We start from the raw sequence: 20,352 nt of genomic DNA on the forward strand, positions 1-20,352 counted from the left end.
GAGAGGCTCAGGAACTCTCACACACATTTGCCATTTATCAAAATGAACAAAAACAACACTGACTTGAAAAGACAACCTTATTATTTTTTTTTTTTTTAATGAGCCCTACCTTCTCTCTGTTGCTTTTCATTGCAGTGGCTCTACAGAAGAGGGGAAAGAGGGAAGGACTGAGAGCTCTGATTGGCTGAAAAATGCCAGAGACACTCAGGAAGCATTCTCAGGGCAAAACAAAACAGCTGAGATGACTGTGTCAGTTTGCTTGTCTCACTCAACTTCAAACACGGACATCTGATATCAAATCACACTTTTCATGTATGATTTTCATTCTTCCTTTACCCAAGAAGAAAAGAAAGGATCGTTTGGCAGCTTTATTTTCTCCTATGAGGGCTGAACATGCAGTCTGTGGGGTCACAGGCATAGATATAGAGGGGATGGCAGAACCCTGACCAGCCTGACATGCCTCCGTGCCTGGGCACAGCTGCTGCCTGGCGCACTATGCAAATTGACTTTATTAGGTAAAAAAACTTGACTTTGAGTTTCAATTTTTTTTCAACTGGAAAATGTAGATAATATTGAGCTATACAAAATTCTTTTGTAGGTCAAAACTGTTGATAGCAGCAGTTTCATACAGTTCAACCTAATCATTCCGTCCCTGCCTATGCACAGGTGTGTTTTTTTTTTTTTTAAACAGGAGCAAATGAAATTATTTACATGAAGGTGCACAAAAAAAAAACCTATGACTATAAAAACACCATTAACTTTATAAACTGGAACAGGAATTAGCACTTCAAACTCTATATTCGCATCGCTTTATAAATGAAATCAGAATCGCTCTTTAAAAGGCAAATCCCGGACCCACTCAAAACTATCGAATCAGAAACAGGAAGACAAGGTGAGAAATGTGCACTTTGACAAGAGCCCCAGGTGATAACTCAAATTGGGAGAACTTTTTTTTTTTCAAGAAATAAATTGCCCCCTTTGGTTTGGGGTGGCTTTCTGCTGAGATGCAGGCTTTACCCAAGCCCATTTAGTATGTCTCCTTCCTCGACAAATAAGACACATTATAAAGAACCCAGTGAGTGGTACAGTTTTCCTAATAAGCTGGCAAAATAACTCCAGGTGAAAGTCTGTAAAAATTAGCACAGTCGCTAATTACTAGGAACTGATAAAACCTGATGCAGATGTTGTTTGCCACAGGGTGTAAAGCTCTCAGTAGTTAAGTCCTGAAGGTGAACCCAGATACCCCCTGCAGCTGGGGCAGCTGCTGCATGCCCAGTCATGACTTACCCCTTAAGATGTAGTTCTGATAGTTCTGATCAGCCTCAGCTCCCACCTTGATCAAACATGTCAGACCTTCAGCCACTACAAATTCATGTACCAAATCCTTGTCATCCTGGCAGGAAAGAAAAAAAAATACTTTAAATATTGTCCCTGTCCACCTTCCATCCCAGCTGTGCTGCTAAAAGTATGTACAAGCCTTTAAAGCCAGAATGGCCCCTACAGATTGCTCTACTCTATTCGAATGAAGCATCTCAACTGTTGCCAAAAGAATTTTACAACCAGTCCTCACATTGTCCTTTGCCAAAGACCAGTTATTGCCTTCTGGGCAATCTAATAAAGATAAGGCAGGCCAGGCGCGGTGGCTCAAGCCTGTCATCCCAGCACTTTGGGAGGCCAAGACGGGCGGATCACGAGGTCAGGAGATCGAGACCATCCTGGCTAACACTGCGAAACCCCGTCTCTACTAAAAAAATACAAAAAACTAGCCGGGTGAGGTGGTGGGCATCTGTAGTCCCAGCTACTCGGGAGGCTGAGGCAGGAGAATGGCGTGAACCCGGGAGGCGGAGCTTACAGTGAGCTGAGATCCGGCCACTGCACTCCAGCCTGGGTGACGGAGCAAGACTCCGTCTCAAAAAAAAAGAAAAAAAAAAAAGATAAGGCAAATGAATCTCCTCACTGCCAGAAATATGGTGTCTTGTTTTTCATTCCTAAAGAAACACCAGGCTGTACTCTTCCATGGGTCCCAAGGGTCTGGCCATGTGAAGCTTGCTGGTTTTTAACTACAGGAAACATTTGATTGCAGCAAAGACTATCAGATGAGGAACTCAAAGCCACTCCTGTATTCCAAAGACAGTCCCTGGGACAGCAGTTACAGAAAAGGCTCTTGCAAGGTCTGAGAACCATGGAAAGCAGTTTATCCAACCTCCAGTAGTTGTACTGCCTGCAGGACAAGCATGGAAGCAGGGTGCAGGATTGGCCATTAACCTGCAGCAACCATGCCATCCCTCGAAAGGACCACCTTGGCCAGCTTGCAGACCTGATCACAGAAGGCACGACATGCAAGAAACCTCATGGGTCATCTCATTCAGTGGTTCTCAGACAGAAGTCTCCAGACCTATCAGCCAACAGAGACTGGCAGCAAGCGTACCACCTGGGAACTTGTTAGGCCCCACTCCTGCCCTCCTGATTAGGAATCTCCACAGGGAGGCCCTGTTTCTCAAGCTCAGAAGCAGGTGATTCTGAAGAGCTCAGACGGTTCTCACATTAGAATCATCTGGAGAGCTTTAAGAAGGACTAGAAAGCAGGACCTTACCCAGATGGATTTAATCCAAATTTCTGGGGTGGGGCCCAGGCTCTGCTATTAAATTCCCTAGGAAATCCTCAAGGGTTGCCTATTCAAGAACCAGTGATTTAATGCTAGCTTTTCTTTACAGATAAAGACATTAAGACTCAGGAGAGGCAAAAAAAAAAAAAAAAAAAAAAACAAAATGTGGGCAAGATCACTTAACTCCATGCAGCCAGACCCAAGCCCAGTCATTTTTTCGTAGTACCAAGCTCTCTGAGAGAGATTTTTCCACCATTGTTTTCCTCAATTGAGACTGGGAGATTTCCTCAATTGGACAGTGCCTTGTCTCAAAGGCATCTAGGATAAAGCTGAAACATTCATCTTAAATGATCACAACAGAGCAAAAATAAAAAACCTCAGTGATGTAAATGGTAGAAAGCTTAATGGAATAATGAAAGGTTATTATTATAGGAAAAGTCAGCAACCATGGCTTATCTCCAAAAGAGAAAATGTAGATGAACTGGCATAATTCTCCTGTTCCTACATGAAATCAGCCCCTTATTTTGATTTTTATGGCATTTTTCAATTATATGGATGGGGGACCAGGTAAATGTGGGCAGGCTCAGCAAAGGTTCCCTTTGAATCAGGAAAGAGCTCTTCAGGGTCAGAGCTGACTTGGGGGGAAGGGTGGGTGAGTGATGCCTGCGCCCTGAACGTAATGAAAGACAGCTGTGTTAACTCAGACTTCAAGATAATCATGGCTTTGGAAGAAAGAAAATGGGACAATATCATGAGTTTTTGGAAAATTACTTTACGCTCATATGTATAAAGGAAATAAAAAATAATTCTCTCTCCATCCATATCCTTTTCCACCAGCATATGTGAAAAGTGAACATTTAGATGAGCTCATGTCTAGTCAGAAAGTTTTTCCAAGCACGTAACAAATGTTTATTACTTTAACTAAGACTAGATTCACACATGACTTCATGGTGAAAAAGTGAGAACAAGCTCTCAAGAAACCACTCAAGCTAATCACTAATATTAATATACCAGAGAATTGAGTGTCTGGCAAAGGCACTTGGAAAAAACACTGGACAGGCGAGACAGTGTTTATAAAAATCATTCAGAACTGAAATGTATGCACGTATGTAGATAAGGCACTCAGGAAAGAGAAATTTATTGATAATTAATTTGGAAAAAATCCTCCAAATTGGCAATGTGCTAGATTTTATACATATATCCTAAAATATATGAGCATTAAGAAATGACTTTCAAAACACTGGTTTCAGAATAGAGTGAAATCAAAATGTTAACACTGATAGGTGCTTAATGCTGCATTTCAGAATTTTCTGTAATGTCATATATTAAACTGTGATCATTTTTTAAATGCCTATTGGTCAAGGAATATTCAACCCAAAGAGATGACCAATGCCTCTGTTTTTCAGACACTTACAATCCAGTTTGGAAAAGAACGTCCACACCTAGAAAACACAAGAGATGATGGAGACACCGACCCACGGGTATGGAAGGTGGTGATCCATGCCCAGACAGCACTGCTGCCTGTGTAATCCAGTTAATCCCCCCAAGCGTCGCTGCCCTGTGGTCGAGTGCTGTTTTGTGCACCCATGTGTGGTCTTCCAAACAGACTATAAACTTCTAGTAACAAGCACCTTCTTCCTTGCCTACACGGTGCCAGTGAGGCTGTTCAAAAATATTTGTTTAATGACGGTCCTGGGAATTCAGAGAACAAACACTACAGAGTAAACTTGGTTGAAAGGATCTACAAGAGTCCAAGCATGTCTATTTTTTAATGTTTTCAATTGAGAGAACTTTAAACATATACAAAAGACAACAGAATAATCTCATGACCTCCAGGTGCCAATCAACGCACACCAACCCTGTTTCATTGATCATCCTACCACTTCCCCTGCCACATTAATCTGAAGTGAGTTCCATACATCACATCATTTAATCCATAAACATTCCAATATGTATCTCTAAACTACAGGAACTCTTCTTAAAAATATGTACTCACAATAAAAAATCAATACTTTCATTATGAAATGTCTGGTCAGTGGCCATATATCCAACTGTCTCATAAATATTGTTCTTTTCTTTCTTTCTTTTTTTTTTTTTTTTTGAGACGGAGTCTCGCTCTGTGGCCCAGGCTGGAGTGCAGTGGCGCGATCTCTGCTCACAGGAAGCTCTGCCTCCCTGGTTCATGCCATTCTCCTGCCTCAGCCTCCCGAGTAGCTGGGACTACAGGCACTTGCCACCATGCCTGGCTAATTTCTTTTTGCATACTGTTTTTCACAGTTTTATTAGGATCCAAGTAAGACTCATACATGGCAGTTAGTTGATATGACTCTTGAACATCTTTTAATTCAATGAGTTTTTTTCTTTCCCACTGGAATTTGTGTGTTGAAGAAACTGGATCATTTGTCCTGTAGAGTAGCCCACAGTCCGGATTTTGTTGGTTACACCCCTGTGGTATAGTTTAACGTGTGCCTCTGTCTTGGATCATTTACAAATAGTTTATTGCATATACAGGCATGCAGATCCAGAGGTGATTTGTTTGGCTTGACCACATCATCGATGGTAGTTTGTATTTCCATTGGGAGGCACGTAATACCTGGCTGAATCTCATGCTCATCATGTCAGCAGCTCTTGGGGCTCACCACACAGATCCATTAAATCATTCATTAGGGGCTGAAGGATGGTAATATTCTCATTCTGTTACTCCCTCTTGCTTATTAGGTAGAATATTTCTACAAAAAAGACTTCCCCTCAACTATTTGATCATCCTAAAATCCGTAAGTGACAAGGCAAAATAAATGTGAGATACTAAAACTTAATTCATCTGCAAAATAGTAAGCTAGTTCGCTAGCTTTTTTCCCCTGGTTTTTTTTTTTTTTTTTTTTTTTTTTTTTTTTTGGTCAATCCATTGTTATTTTGTAGTGTCATTATGAACTCATTAATACAAACTTAGTGTGTTTTGATCCAGTGCAATTATCACCCTTATTGATGCTCACTGTCCCATCTTTGGCCAGCCAGTGGGAGACCCTTCAACTTGCTTCTGAGTTCTTTCAGAAATAATCCTAGACTATTTGATAGCTTTCTTGCTCTCTGTATAAGATGTTCCAAGTTAGTTTATTTTATTACATTTCCTACTCCAGACTTAGAATCAGCCACTTCTCCTAGGTGTTCTGGTTCCTTTTGGTGTTTCAGACCACAATCTCATTGCTAGTGGTACTTTTTGCTAATGAATTATTGCTTCTAGCTTTTTTAAAAAAAAAATTATTATTTGCTTAAGATAATACACATGGGTTCATTCTGATATTTCCAATTAAAATCAGGAACACAGAGTTGTTAAACTTAAGAATCCTAATGTTTAAGAATGCGTAGAATGACAATTAGAATCTCACACACACATCAGTCTCAGAATAGTAATACCAACACCATCATCACCAATAGGATTATTGTAAACAGTTTTGTTGTGGTTGTGGATTTTTTGGTGGTCCTTTTTGTTCTTAGCGTATATCTAACTAACACTGAACAAATTACAGTGTTTTTAAGTCATTTGGAATAGCTATTAGCTGTGTGGCTCTGCCACCAGCTCTCTATCAGGTGTGAGAGAAGTCAAAGCTGAAGAATGGAGACAAGAGGCAGGCTGATAGACTAAATGAGGAAAGTGGGGGAGTGCTGTGAGCATGGCCCTCTGGTGGCACAGAAACAGTCTAGCCCAACTGCAGTTGGGGATCATAATGGAGGGTGAAGTTTTGTTGTGTTCAGCTATGTATCAGGAAGACACACGTGGATATTCTGAAGTGGAATTTTGGGAAATTAATTAGTTAGCACAGAAATTAGAGACAGGAAAGACTGAAGACAGAGACGTCTGCTAGAAGACAATTCAAGTTACCCAGTCCATTCATTTATAGTTTAAGTGGTACCAGATACTATGCTAGGCACAAAAGGCATGGCGATGAACCCCAGTGAGCTCACAAACTACCAGACTCAAGACAAGTGCTCTGAAGTATCTTAAGTTCTATACAGTTTGAGTATCCCTTATCCAAAATGTCTGGGACCAGCAGTGTTTCAGAGAACATTTACATGTATATAATGTCATATCTTGAGGATGGAACCCAAGTCTGAACATGAGATTCATTTAGGTTTCATATAGGTTTACATATAGCATAAGGTAATTTTGTACAATAGTTTAAATAATTTTGTGCTTGAAACAAAGTTTGTGTGAATACTGAACCATGAGAAAGCAAAGGTGTCACTATCTTAGCCACCCACATGGGTGATCTGTGCTAGTTTGGCATCACCACCATTCATGACTCTGAACTTATATGGTACCAATATGCAATCATTTTCTTACACTTATTCACACGTAAGGACTTAAGAGGAAAAAAGATGACATGCCACTTATACAACGAAAAACCATAACATGTTCCGGATAACTAAGTAGTACAGTGGCATCACCAGAATGCCTGTCTCATCTGCTACAGTCTCCCCCTACAATGCTGCATTTTGATTAAAAGGCTACTATACACTATATTTTATTTTGGGGGGTGAGAATAAACATCAAAAGTAGTTGAGGGACAAGAAGTGGGTCCTCTAGGGATGAGGAGGCATTCTTCTGGATGGGCTTTTAAAAATGTTTTCTCCACAATCATCTGCCTCATTAACAAGAGTTTTTGTCTTAGAAATATTTGCTTTTATAAACTAACATGATTTCTTCAAAACATGTTCTGTTTTGAATGCACACTGATCTACACTTCAGTAAGCCCACCACATATTTTTGCCATGTCATCTCTAGGCACTTATTCTACAGTGTGATCTTCATCATCATTTACACAAGATCACCTTGATTCAGAAACATTTTAGCTATTTCAATTCACCATTTGTTCATGAATGAACAACTGGGGCCTCTTCATCAATGTTAAAAACTTCAATATCCACTTCTTCCAGCTCACTGATGGACTCTGAAGATAAACATGCAAACAATTTTTGTATTTATAAGGAGGTCAGACATCATTTTCTTCTCACTTGACATACAGAATCCTTCAAAGTCACCACTCGTTCACCATCATCACTAAACACAGTCACAGGTTAGAGGTTGTGCCAGGCATGCACAGCTGTGTCTTTAGTCACTATGTTTCCAGTGTTGGCAGCAGTATATCCTTCACGCTAAACATCCTTCATGCTAAACTGCTTTTGAAAACTTCACTGCTGCTAGCATGCTGTTCAAAAAAAGTGTTTTTAACATGTATTCCTCATTGCTCTAAGAATATTTTTTATTAATGGATCTAAGAATTGATTCCTCATTGATCTAAGAATATCCTAAATTAATGAAATTACATTTGAGGGAAAGTACATGGCACAATCATTATTTTTTTGAGAATTTCAGCTGGAAGATGAGCAGAACAGTCAAGGAAAACAAAATTTTGCCATCATCATCTAGTCCAGCTTCCCTGAAGTGAGCACAAGCCCCCAGTACAAAATGTTTATGAAACTAATCTGAAAAGATGATATAGTGATCCATGGCTTTTTGTTAGCATAATAATGAAATGGTAAGAAATGCATTCCTTTGAAACAGTGAGGATGCATTTGCTTAGCACAGCAAAATTTCATTTATGTGTGCCTGCGACATTAGCACAGCCCAGCACGGTTATTCTGTCCTTGGCACCTGTAATTCCCACAGGAGCTGTCTCCTCAGCTCTAGGCAGTGTCTTTCAGGGGCTGTAACCACAAACAGTAATGTTTCTTCATTCACATTATAGACATGTTCTGGCATCAAATTTTCATCAGCAGTGACCCTGGCAAACTTGTCAATGAATTTCTCCACTGCTTTGTGGTCAGCAGAGCTTTATCACCACGAATCTTTAAAAATTTAATGTTGTGTCTTTTCTTAAATTTCTTCAATCAGCCTGTTGAAAATATGCAGCTCCCTTCCATTTTCAGTTTATGATAGATCTTTGCTTGTTATGTGATCAGCATACCATTAAGTGGCATGTGTTCACTGCATCAATGACGGATCCACTCTATACACAACTGAGATCTTCACTTTTAGCTTCATGCAATGTTCTCCTATTTTTCAGTAACTTCTGCTCATTGCTTTCCACACAGAACTTCAACAGCTTATCCTTCTGTTTCTTCAGGTCATCTATGGTGATCATTCTAACACCATACCCTTCTGTAAGACAGTTCACACTTACACCACTGCCCAGTTTCTCCAACAGCTTCACTCTGTGCTATAGATAAACAGATATGACTTCTCGTTCTTATCACTGTTACCCAAGGAGGTATCTGCATGCCTTTTGGACATTTTGAACAATACCTTTATACCAGAGAGCACAGAATAAGCAAACACACACAATGAGTAATGCATATACGTCTTGGACCATGTGGGCATTGTGGGGAACCTCCCATTGGTGTGTCCAGCCTTCACACATGCCATGTTATTGCCCTTTGTGGGCATGCTTGCATGGAGGAATCTGGGCATGGGTGGAAAATATATATCACAGCTGAAAGCTGGTGGGAAGGTCTTTTTCCCTTGGGAATGCTGAATAAATCGTGTGTTGTGAGCCTGCACTTTGACTGTGACCGTCACATGAGATCAAGTGTGAAATCTTCTGCTTGTGGCATCATGTCAGGACTCAAAATTCTTCAAATTTTGGAGCATTTCTAATGGATTTTCAAAGTAGGATCTCAACCTGTACAACAGGTAAGCACAGGATACTTTTAATGGTATTTGGTGGAACCCTAACTAGGGTGAGTGATCATTCTGAGAGGGCATCCCTGAGAGGGCATCCCTAGCAGGAAGATATCAGAAAGAAAACTGAGAAACATATAGAGTGGGTGTGGGGTAGCAAAACATTCTGGGATAGAAGTTGTAGGTCCAGGCCAGGTGTGGTGGATCACACCTACAATCGCAACACTTTGGGAGGCCTAGGTGGGTGAACCACCTGAGGTCAGGAGTTTGAGACCAGCCTGGCCAATATGGTGAAACTCCATCTCTACTAAAAATATACACATTAGCCAAGCGTGGTGGTAGATGCCTGTAATCCCAATTACTCAGGAGGCTGGGGCAGGAGAATCACTTGAATCTGGGAAGTGGAGGCTGCAATAAGCCAACATCACACCATTTTACTCCAGCCTGGGTGACAGAGCAAGACTCCATCTCAATCAATCAATCAACAAGTTGTAGGTCCAGGGCGAAGGTGTAGAACAAAAAGGGCATGCCTTACTTTTGGAGTACAACTTCAGGAGTAATTCAGGTTGTAGCCAAGGACAGAGAGGTGGGCAGCAGAGGCCAGATCAAGAAGGACTTCCATGTTATGCTGAGAAATTCAGATGTAACCCAGAAGGCAGCATGGAACCAAGAAGACAGTAACTCCCTCTGGTGGGAAGCTAAGAATGGACTGAGTTAGGGAGGACCAAACACACACAGCACCATGAACAGACGCTGCAATTTTCCAGGAGTGAACCAAGGCAGACCTCTAAACCCCGAGGCATTTCTGAGGTATGCAGTGTGGTGAAGCAAGGGTGCACAAGGTTCAAACCCATGGCTGTTGGAAGAAAACAAAGAGGACTTGTCTCCAGAAATGTCAACACACAGAAGGGACTCTGTGGTATGACTGAACACAGTGAAGTAAGAATGTGACAAGAATGTGTGGATGGGACAGATATGCGGCCTGTCCTTTTGCCTCTTCCCTCTCAAACAGGTAGAAATCCACTCTGGCTCTCACTGACAACTATCACTGACAAAGATAATCTTTTAAGGATGTAGATGAGATGGGAACTGAAAAGAAGTAGAATGTAAACTAGAATCCAAAATCCTAACAGAAGGAAAACAATGAACCTAGACAGACGCAAGCTCAATGCAAAGGCCATCTTCTCCACGAATCCATCTCCTGACCCTGCCCTCACACGGCTGATCATCTTGGATATTGTCTGCACACCTGTCCTAGTCCTCTTCATTATGCTGGTGACTTTCTCAGGGAAGGAATGGAGGGAAGGCTTAGGAGGCAAGGATACTATGGAATCCAAGACAGATTTGCACAGGTACACAAGGGGGCATAGCCACAATAGCATGGTTTATAACAGCAGAACACTGGACATTAACCAAACCATCTGCCAATAGAAGAATGAACAAAACAACTTGTGTTTTATTAATCCAATGCAATCCTCAATCAGAGCTACATCAGCTATGCCTACACCTATCCCATTCTCAGTAAGCAGAAGTAGGATATATGCAACATGATCACATATGTATACAGTTCATACAAAAGAATATCACATATTGTTGGTTAACATTTACCATTAGGAAACATGCATGTGGGGGTAGGGTGGAAAGAGGTTGGTTAGGATGGGGGAGCAGAACACAAGTCTTCAGTTATACCTCGAATAGGCTTTGCACACGTATGTTTACTGCAGCACTATTCACAATAGCAAAGACTTGGAACCAATCCAAATGCCCATCAATGATAGACTGGATAAAGAAAATGTGGCACATATACACCATGGAACACTATGCAGTCATAAAAAAGAATATCATGTCCTTTGCAGGGACATGGATGAAGCTGGAAACCATCATTCTCAGCAAACACAGGAAGAGAAAACCAAACACCACATGTTCTCACTCGTAAGTGAGAGGTGAACAATGAGAACACATGGACACAGGGAGGGGAACATCACACACCAGGGCTTGTCAGTGGGTGGGAGTCTAGGGGAGGGATAGCATTAGGAGAAATACCTAATGTAGATGATGGGTTGATGGGTGCAGCAAACCACCGTGGCACATGTATACCTGTGTAACAAACCTGCACATTCTGTACATGTACCCCAGAACTTAAAGTATAATAATGAAAAAAAAAAAACTAGAAGTAAATATGGAAAAATATGTGATAAAGTTGCCTTTACTTTTAATTATGTTTGAAATAGTTGACATGATAAAAATTAGCAACTGATATTATGACCTAATTTACATTGTAATCTAAAGATAAATATTGTAATCTAAATTTGTCCTTCCTTTTCATAATAAGTACAGGTAGAAGCTTGCCTGTATCTAATTTCACAGCAATGTAAAAACAGGTAAGTACTTATCTTTTTTCCTATTTACCTGAAATATCTGCTTCAGGGAGAAAAGGGCCCTTCTCAAATCTCGTCCACTGGAGTTGTATAGTTTTTCTGAAATAAAGAATATAACATACAAATTAATTAAACTAACTCAATTGACAGTGAAAACACAGAGAGGACATGAATGATAACAAAACTACCCCTGGAAAGGTAATGAAAGCCAATTCATCTCACTCAGGATACAGACCTTATCCCCAACCATAAGGAGAATGTTGCATATACATATCTGGTGTGTAACAGGTGGCACAAAAGAATGTGTGGATGGGACAGATTTTGGGCCCGTCCTTTTGCCTATTCCCTCTCAAACAGGTAGAAATCCACTCTGGCTATCACTGACAACTATCACCTAGAATTTTCACCCTCATCTTCCATCCTTCCTCTCTCCAGATCTCTATTTCCAGCTGTTTGCAGACTCTATTTTCCAGTTTATAGACTATTTCCACTTGATGGCCAACTATACCCAGAAAAATCCATGCAGCTGGAACAGAATCCATCCTTCTACCTCATGCCTCCCTTGCCTTACAGGCCCTGCACCCTGATGCTTTCTGCATCTCCTGTTTCTAGGGTGTGCTGGCTGCCTTGAGCACTCCTCAGGTCCTAGAGTTCCCTAGGCAGCATGGGAGACCCAAGGACAGCATGGTAGCTCTATGGACTAGCTGGCTCCTTCTAGGTGCATGAGGACCTCTGGGCAGGAAGCCAGCCTTAGCTCTGCCTGGGCCTGAGTTCTCACTCATGTTCAAGGATGGTCCCGGCCATGGGCAAGGCAGATGAAAGATCCCAGTCTTAGAATTCTCCAGCTGAAGACTTGGGCTGACTTCCATAAGCCCACTGTTGAGCAGTCACATTTCAAATATACGAGTTAGACCAGGCCTCATGAAGAATGAGGTGAGCTAAACACAGGGCCTGTCCTCCAGAGGTCACCACACAGCTGGAGAGACAGACTAGTATGCCACAATTACTAGCTGGTCAGAGTGATGGTTCTGCAAGGTGCTGAAGACACACAGGAGGGAGTCCTGCTCTGGTATATAGGACACCAGGGAGCACAGATCCTGCTCAGCCTCCCAGCACCCACACTTGATCCTGATCCAGGTGGCTCAGGTGTGCATAGAGTTGCATTCCTAGCCCCCAGTGCCAGACTTTTCCAATAGAATCACACAATGCAGGTTTACTGAGCACCTGCTGGGCACAGTTCTAGGCACTAGGATACCACAGCGAAGAACGGAATTATCAGGAGCAAAGGTTAAGTAATCAGACTGCCTGCATTCCAAACCTGGTATCACCACTTACTAGCTATGTGATCTTGAACAAAACACTTTATGTCTCTAAGCCTTGGATTCTTCATCTGTAAAATGGGAACAGAGAATATTAAAGGAAAATGGGTTCTGTGTTAAATTAAGCATGTATATTATGGAGTGGAATGCAAAATACCATTTAACATGCTTAGATAGAATAAAAGCATTCAAAGCAATGTCACATTGTTGGCCAGCCACCTTGGGCTTCAATTCTAGCCTAAAGGGATACAGGACAGAGCCACATTACCCTCTTGTGCAAGTGGCATGGAATAAATGGCCCCACAAGAATTTGCAGACATCTAGTGACAGAAAGGATATGCTGATTTTTCACAGTGGCCCAGGAAGTGGATAGGCCTCCATCTGAGAGAGATTTGAAAGGACACAGTTAGGTAAAGCTCAGTGTTTGCTTGGCAGTCATTTCTTCAAAGGCCTCCCTACCAGACATATTGCCTTCTGGCAAAGAACACAAGGGTCCTGTGGACACTCCCATTTGATGACATCACTTCCCCGTTTAAACTCTTCAGTGGCTGCCCACTGCAGCCAGAAAGAAATCCAAAATCCTTTGCATGGTCTGCCAAGCCCTCGGTCACACAGCCCCCTCCTTTGCTGTATTACAGACACTGTGGTTTTCTCTTACATCCTGGGGCAGTCCAGGCTCCTCCAAACTCACAACTTAATACATATTGCTGCTAAGTGGCAGGGGCAAGATGCTGTGGGGTGGGAGTCTGGGGGGTGGTATGTGACTCCAAAGATTCCCGTTGTTTGACCACTATGGAATCTACCACCTCTAAACACAATATGCAGCCCACAAACACTTGCTAATTATGAGTTCTGATTAAGAGAAAAATGCATCACCTTCCTAAAAAGTAGGAGCCTAGAAAGCTCCAGAGGAATCAACCATCCCAAATCTGAACATCTAATTCATCTCTCATTCTAAGAAACAAGGCCCTGGTGACTCTCAGGCTGACCTCTGAAGAGTTTGTGTGGCCTCAACATATGAGTAATAAATAGAGTAAGTTTCCCACTGCATCACGCCTGGAGTAGAACACTGGTCTCTGGGGAGATCTCACTTCTTCCAGCTTTCACAGCTAACATCTGAGAATCCCCAAATCCCAGAGAAACAGACTTTGTTTTTTGCCAATACTACTTCTAATAAATAAGAATAAAACTATCAAGTGAAAGCATGGGCCATGTACACCACCAAAGAAGTGGACCACATTGATCCTATCCAGGAAGAACATCAGTAGAAAAGAGTCAATTCCAGGTAACTCTTAAGGCAATAGGCTGCCAGGCACTGTGGCTCAGGCCTGTGATCCCAGCACTTTGGGAGGCCGAGGCAGGCGGATCACTTGAGGTCAGGAGTTCAAGACCAGTCTGGCCAACATGGTGAAACCCTGTCTCTATTAAAAATACAAAAATTAGCCAGGCATGGTGGCACAGGCCTGTAATCCCAGCTCCTTGGGAAGCTGAGATGGGAGAATCTCGTGAATGTGGGAGGTGGGGATTGCAGTGAGCTGAGATCACATCACTGGACTCCAGCCTAGGTGACAGGGCAAGAACCCGTCTCAAAACAAAAACAAAACAGAACAACACAAAACAAACAGCAACAGGCTCGCATTAGACCTTCTTACTTGTCAGCAGATGACAAGCAGAAATATGTCATAAGTAGACTCAAAATATCACAGTTAAAGTCTCCTTTAGTTACTAGTGACATATTATCATTTCTGATTCATCTAAATGAAGATCATCATTAGTTGTGTTCTGATCGTTAAGGTTTTACTACTTGGTGCTGTAGTCAAAATAATCAGTTTTAAAAATACAAATTAAATATTAGTAGAAAAAAATCAGCTGAGAATGACTGCTAATATTTTGTTGAAGATTTCTGCATTTACAGTCATAAGAAACACTGGTTTATAGTTTTTCTTACAATGGTGTTGACATTGAGACAGTGCTAATCTCGTGAGCTGAGAGTACTCCCTCCCCTTCTGCTTTCAGAAAGGATTTGTATAGACCTAGTGTTATTTATTCAATTTCTTCATTAATATAGGGCTATTCCGATTATCTCTTTCTTCTTCAATAAAGTTTGTTAATTTGTGTCTTTCAATGAATTTGTCCATTTAAGTTGTTAAATGTATGGGCATCATCTAGCATATCACTTTACATTCAGTGGTCATGACATCTTAGCTGCCTCTTGGTTGTGACAGTTTCTCAGAGTTTCCTTGTTTTTGATTATCTTGACAGTTATGAGGAGTATTGCTTAGGTATTTTGTAAAATGTGCCTCAGTTGGGATTTGTCTGAGCTTTTCTCATGAGTAGATTGGGGTTACTGGATTTGAGAGAAAGACCACAGAAATAAAGGGCCATTTTAATCATGTCATACCACAAAATGAATACTATCAACATGACTTACCACTGTAAATGCTGGTCTTGATCACCTGGCTAAGGTAGTGCTTGTCAGGTTTTTCTAAAGTTATTCTTTTTCTTCCTCTTAGTAGGCTTTCTTTGGAAGGAAAAGCTCATAGTTAAGGAATAGTGGATTCTGTTTCATCTCCTTGAGGTTCCAGTGACTACATAATTTATTTGGAATTCTTCTGCATGTGAGATTTGTTTATTCTTTCCCATCTCAATTTATTTGTTTATATTAGTATGGATTTATGAAAATTCATTTTATAATTTGGGTTCTAATACACTACCAATAAAATTATTTATTGTTCAAAAATAAATAAATAAATAAATAAATGTATGGGCATAAATTGTTCATATACTCTCTCAACCTTTTATTAACTGTAGCAATGTCCTTTTATACCTGGAATTGGTAATTTGTGTCTTCTATTTTACTCGATCAGTCTTACTAGAAATCTATCAATTTTATATTAGCCTTTTTCAAGTATCAGCTATTGATTTCATTAGAGGTTTTTTCCTACTGTTCTTCTGATTTCTATTTCATTATTTTCTTTCTTCTGGTTGCTCTGAGTTTAGTTTGTTCTTCTAGCTTCTTCAGGTAGAAATTTAAATGATTTGAGACTGGTCTTGTTTCTAATAGAAGTATTTAATGCTACAAGTTCATCTCTAAGTACTGCTTCAGCTGCTTCCTGTAAATTTTGATATATTGTGTTTTCATTTTCATTTATTTGAAAATTTTATTAATATTGAATTCAGAGGGGAATAACTTAACCTTGTGATTTTTTTTGACCCATGATTTATTAAAGTGTATAGTTTCCAAATATTTAGAGATGTTCCAGATATCTTTCTGTTACTAATTTCTAATTTAATTTCTTTGCGGTCAGAACATACACTTTATCAAATCTTTTAGATTTATTAAGGCTTATTTTATGGCCCAGAATATGGCTTATCCTGGTGAATGTCTCATGTACACTTTAAAAGAACATGTATTCTGCTGTTATTGAGTGGCTGTTCTATAAATATCAAATATCCACTAGATCAAATTTAATAATAGCAGTGTCCAGGTCTTCTATATTCTTACAGACTTTCCATTTACTTGTTCCATAGATAGTGTGAAAGGAGAGTTGAAGTCTCCAACTATTATAGTGGATTTGTATATTTCCTATTTCATCTGTATGAGTTCCTGCTTTAGGTGCTTTGAAGTTCTGTTGTTAGGTATGCTTACATTTGGGATTGTTGTGGCTTCTTGATGTATTGACCTTTTATTGCTATGTAATCTCTCTCTCCATCCCTGTCAATATTCCTTGTTTTAAAGTCTACTTTTCTGATATGAATATGGCCATCTTGGGTTAGTGAATGGCGTATCTTTTTCCATCCTTTTATTTTTAACCTATCTATGTAGAATTTCTTATAGATATACTTGCATCTGGCTTATATGCAATCTGATCATTGTCTTCTAATTGCTATGCATTCACTGCATTTTTAACCTCTATGACATCACAACTTACTCTTCAGTGGCACTAGAACTAAAGACCTCAGGGAGGTTCTGACGTCATCTCGAACTCTTTGATAAAAAGCATTCTTCTACAAATGCCAAAGATATCTCCCAGTGGTGCCAAAAACCCCTCCTCTTTTTTGCCAAGTGTAATTTATTAAAATAAACTATAATTTCTAATTGAGGAGTAAGTACTCTTCATTCCAAATATCTTTAATTTTCAAAACAAAACCTTTACAGTCATTTGTTTAAATTGTCTATTTCAAAGAACACTGAGTAAGAAAATATGTAGTACTGTTCCCAAATAATGATTTTGTTGTTTTAAGCAAGAGAATTCTCACTACAGACTTTAGAGATTCACAAATGTTAATGTAGTTTTGTTTTTCAAAATTGAAGCTCAAAAGAACAGCTAATCTATATGAAAATATTATCTATTTTGGCTGAAATGTCCCTTAAAATGCTTTTCCTTTTAATTCCCTATGGTACAAAGCACTAGACAAGGTCTCGATCAGAAATCCTACCATGTGGCATCTGTTGTTACATTGTGACTTTTTTTAATCCTTCATACAAATGGCTGGCAGTGATATTTCATTTTTTTTAACAGATACCTTCTCCTGAGCTACTGCAAACCTTTGATATTTATAAGCATTCAATATTTTAACAAATGTTATTCATTAGTCTCTATATCATATGAGAGCAATACTAGAGTCATCATTATGAAATAAAAATAACAAAATATTTATTTAAAGGAATATTACTCTGGAGTACCATCTTTGGAAAGACAATTCCATAATACATTCTCTCTCTACAAAGAACAATACTGTGGTGTAAAATGAAATCATAGTGCTTTATTGAAACTCAAAGTTGCCTGTTATGTTTAAAACAGTGGTACCCAAAAGCCTCTCTGCCTAACCTATCTTACTCTGTTGATTCATAACATACATTTTAAGAGACACCTCAGTCTACCTAGAGGCTTAGGAAGGATTAAGATGCAAGGATGTTAGTAAATGACATATAATTTGTCATTTTACAAAAGGTACAATTTCTGCTGGTAGAAGAGAATCCAGCAGGCATTTCACTATTTCAGACATCATGCCCAAACCAGCAACTTTGATGTGACAGCCCTTTGATGTGGTTCAAGAGAGGCCCACACAGGCCAAAGGAGAAGCACTTCCTCCCACAGCTCAGTCCTGGGTTCCTTGCTGCAGGACTAACAATGCCATGGGAGGTGTCGTCTGGAGCTTTATCTGCTGGCTAACATTCCAAGTTCAAGAAACCAGGCATTCCATTTGTGTTGCATCCAAGTGTCACCACACAGAAACTTCACCAAGGCTGTGCAGGCCTCTCCTTCAGCTGAGATTAGAATGTGAAGGGCTCACCCAGGAACGGTACCTGGCCTGCCAGATTCCCAAGGATATTCTTTACATCACTCTTGGATCCATATCCTATGGAACTCGAATCACTTCTGTAGAAGCAGCCTGTCTATGTGGATTCAGGTATTTTCAGTCTGGGTTACGTAGGTGTGTGCAAGGATTCCTCCAGGAAGGATGACTGACAGATGTCATGCTCCCTAGTTCTGCAATCCAGTTCTCTATACTGCAGGCTGTGCTCGCTGTGTGGGTCTCCCACATGTATATGTGTGTCTGTGTGTGTGCAGATGCATGTGCACATATGACTTCAATCTGTGGTCGGCACAGCCTAGTTGCAGGTCCACTGATCCTCCAGCTACATGCAATACACTGTATAGACTGTCCTAACAGCTCCTGAATCTCACGGAAAGGAATTCAAGTGTGCCCACTGCCTGAAAATCAGGCAAAGCAAAATGAAGTAGATTCCACATGTGGTGCAGAAGGGGCTGGAGACTACCCTAAGCCAGCAGGAGGGCAGCTGCAGAGGCTTCACTTATATGTGAATCTCAAACTTTTCCCATGAGCTCGCAGAGATTCTCCTTGCTCCTCTTTGCTCACCTTGGCCATGATCACATGTCAGTGAGGGTGGTACGGCTCCAGTCAGGGGAGGTTGCAGGGGAACAGATGGTTCCTGCCATCCCAGACTCAGCTGGAGAGCTCTAAATCAGAGCATCAAGGAAAAAGAGGTGCCTGAGCAACCAAGAGATTACACGTGGGTCCCTTCCTGGTGAATGTCAAAAAAGCATAAAAAGGCCGGGCACAGTGGATCACACCTGTAATCCCAGCACTTTGGGAGGCCAGGGCCAGCAGATCACATGAGCCAAGAAATCTGAGACTAGACTGAGCAACCTGGCAAAATCCCGCCTCTACAAAAAAAAAAAAAAAAAATACAAAAATTAGCCAGATGTGGTGGCTCGCGCCTATAGCCCCAGCTACTCGGGAGGCTGAGTGGGAGGACTGCTTGAACTCAGGCGGTCAAGGCTGCAGTGAGCCGTGATCATGCCACTGTACTCCAGCCTTGGTGACACAGTGGAGGTGACAGGGCTGTCACATCAAAGTTGCTGGTTTGGGCATGATGTCTGACATAGTGAAATGCCTACTGGATCATCTTCTACCAACAGAAATTGTATTTCTTTCTCAAAAAAAAAAAAAGTTTAACTGTAAAACTCAAAGCAGAAATGTGGAGCTGAGATCAAACTGGAGTCACTAAGATTTGCCTTTCTCCTGAAGCTCTGGGACTGCCAGGTGGGAGGTGTGCAAAGAGGTCCCCCCAGCACAGCCCCAAGGGGTGGCCAGTAGCCAATGAGAGCTAAGGCTGCAGAAGGTCCTGGGGAAGAAGTAGTGCTGACTGCTGATTCCAGCAGCTGGGGAGAAGCTGGGGGCAGGCTGATTATACATCCCTTACTTTTAGGTTAAGTACAGCTTGCATTTGGCCAAAAAATAAATGAAGAAATATGTGCATTTCTTCCACCACTTCCAAATTAAATCTGCCTGGGGTATAATCATTTGGGTAGCATTAGCCTTTGAGTAAATGCAATTAGAAGCCTATCTTTGGTAACGACAAGAAGGTGTAATCAGAACATTATTTGTGGAAGTCTTTGGAACTGCCCCTCTATCCTTTCTTGCCATGTTTTTGCCTTTTAAAATGAACTATGTCCCTTTAATAGTTGCAATCATGTATTATACTGTAAACTAGCTTGTAATAACAAGAGTAGAGGGCAAAGCATAGGAGACCCCTGGGGACCATTCCTGCCTCGTCTCAAAACCCCTGTGTGACCCACAAAGATCGGTGCTGAAAAGTACAGCCAAAGGGGTGCTATGTTCCCTGTTCAGCCAAGAGCACAATGAAGAAAACTTCAGTGTGTGGGGAAAGAAAGACCAGAACATTAATTAGAAGGGCCCAGTGAGAAAAATGAGAACCAATTTACATCAGTGAAAGAATATATATGGGGAGGAACCAAAATCCCCTTTAAGAAGGGAAGCAGGGGAGTGAAAGATACATCTACAGTATCATGCTTTGGGGCCTACAAAAATCGCTGACTA

The 20,352-nt window shown here is 40.9% G+C and overlaps 1 protein-coding gene across 3 annotated transcripts in view; it reads right to left on the reverse strand.

The window, feature by feature from the left end:
- The window catches only part of FHOD3 (formin homology 2 domain containing 3), a 482,714-nt gene that overhangs the window by 267,849 nt on the left and 194,513 nt on the right, over nucleotides 1–20,352 (reverse strand). For all 3 annotated transcript variants that reach the window (XM_023207642.2, XM_023207641.2, XM_023207640.2), the window contains exons 4-5: nucleotides 11,694–11,761; nucleotides 1,288–1,393 (exon numbers count right to left, since the gene is read on the reverse strand). In XM_023207642.2, coding sequence (XP_023063410.1) covers nucleotides 1,288–1,393; nucleotides 11,694–11,761 — 174 coding nt within the window. The remainder of the gene's footprint in view (nucleotides 1–1,287; nucleotides 1,394–11,693; nucleotides 11,762–20,352) is intronic.

The sequence above is a fragment of the Piliocolobus tephrosceles genome, chromosome 18, assembly GCF_002776525.5.
Source record: "Piliocolobus tephrosceles isolate RC106 chromosome 18, ASM277652v3, whole genome shotgun sequence".
Classification (NCBI taxonomy): Eukaryota; Metazoa; Chordata; class Mammalia; order Primates; family Cercopithecidae; genus Piliocolobus; species Piliocolobus tephrosceles.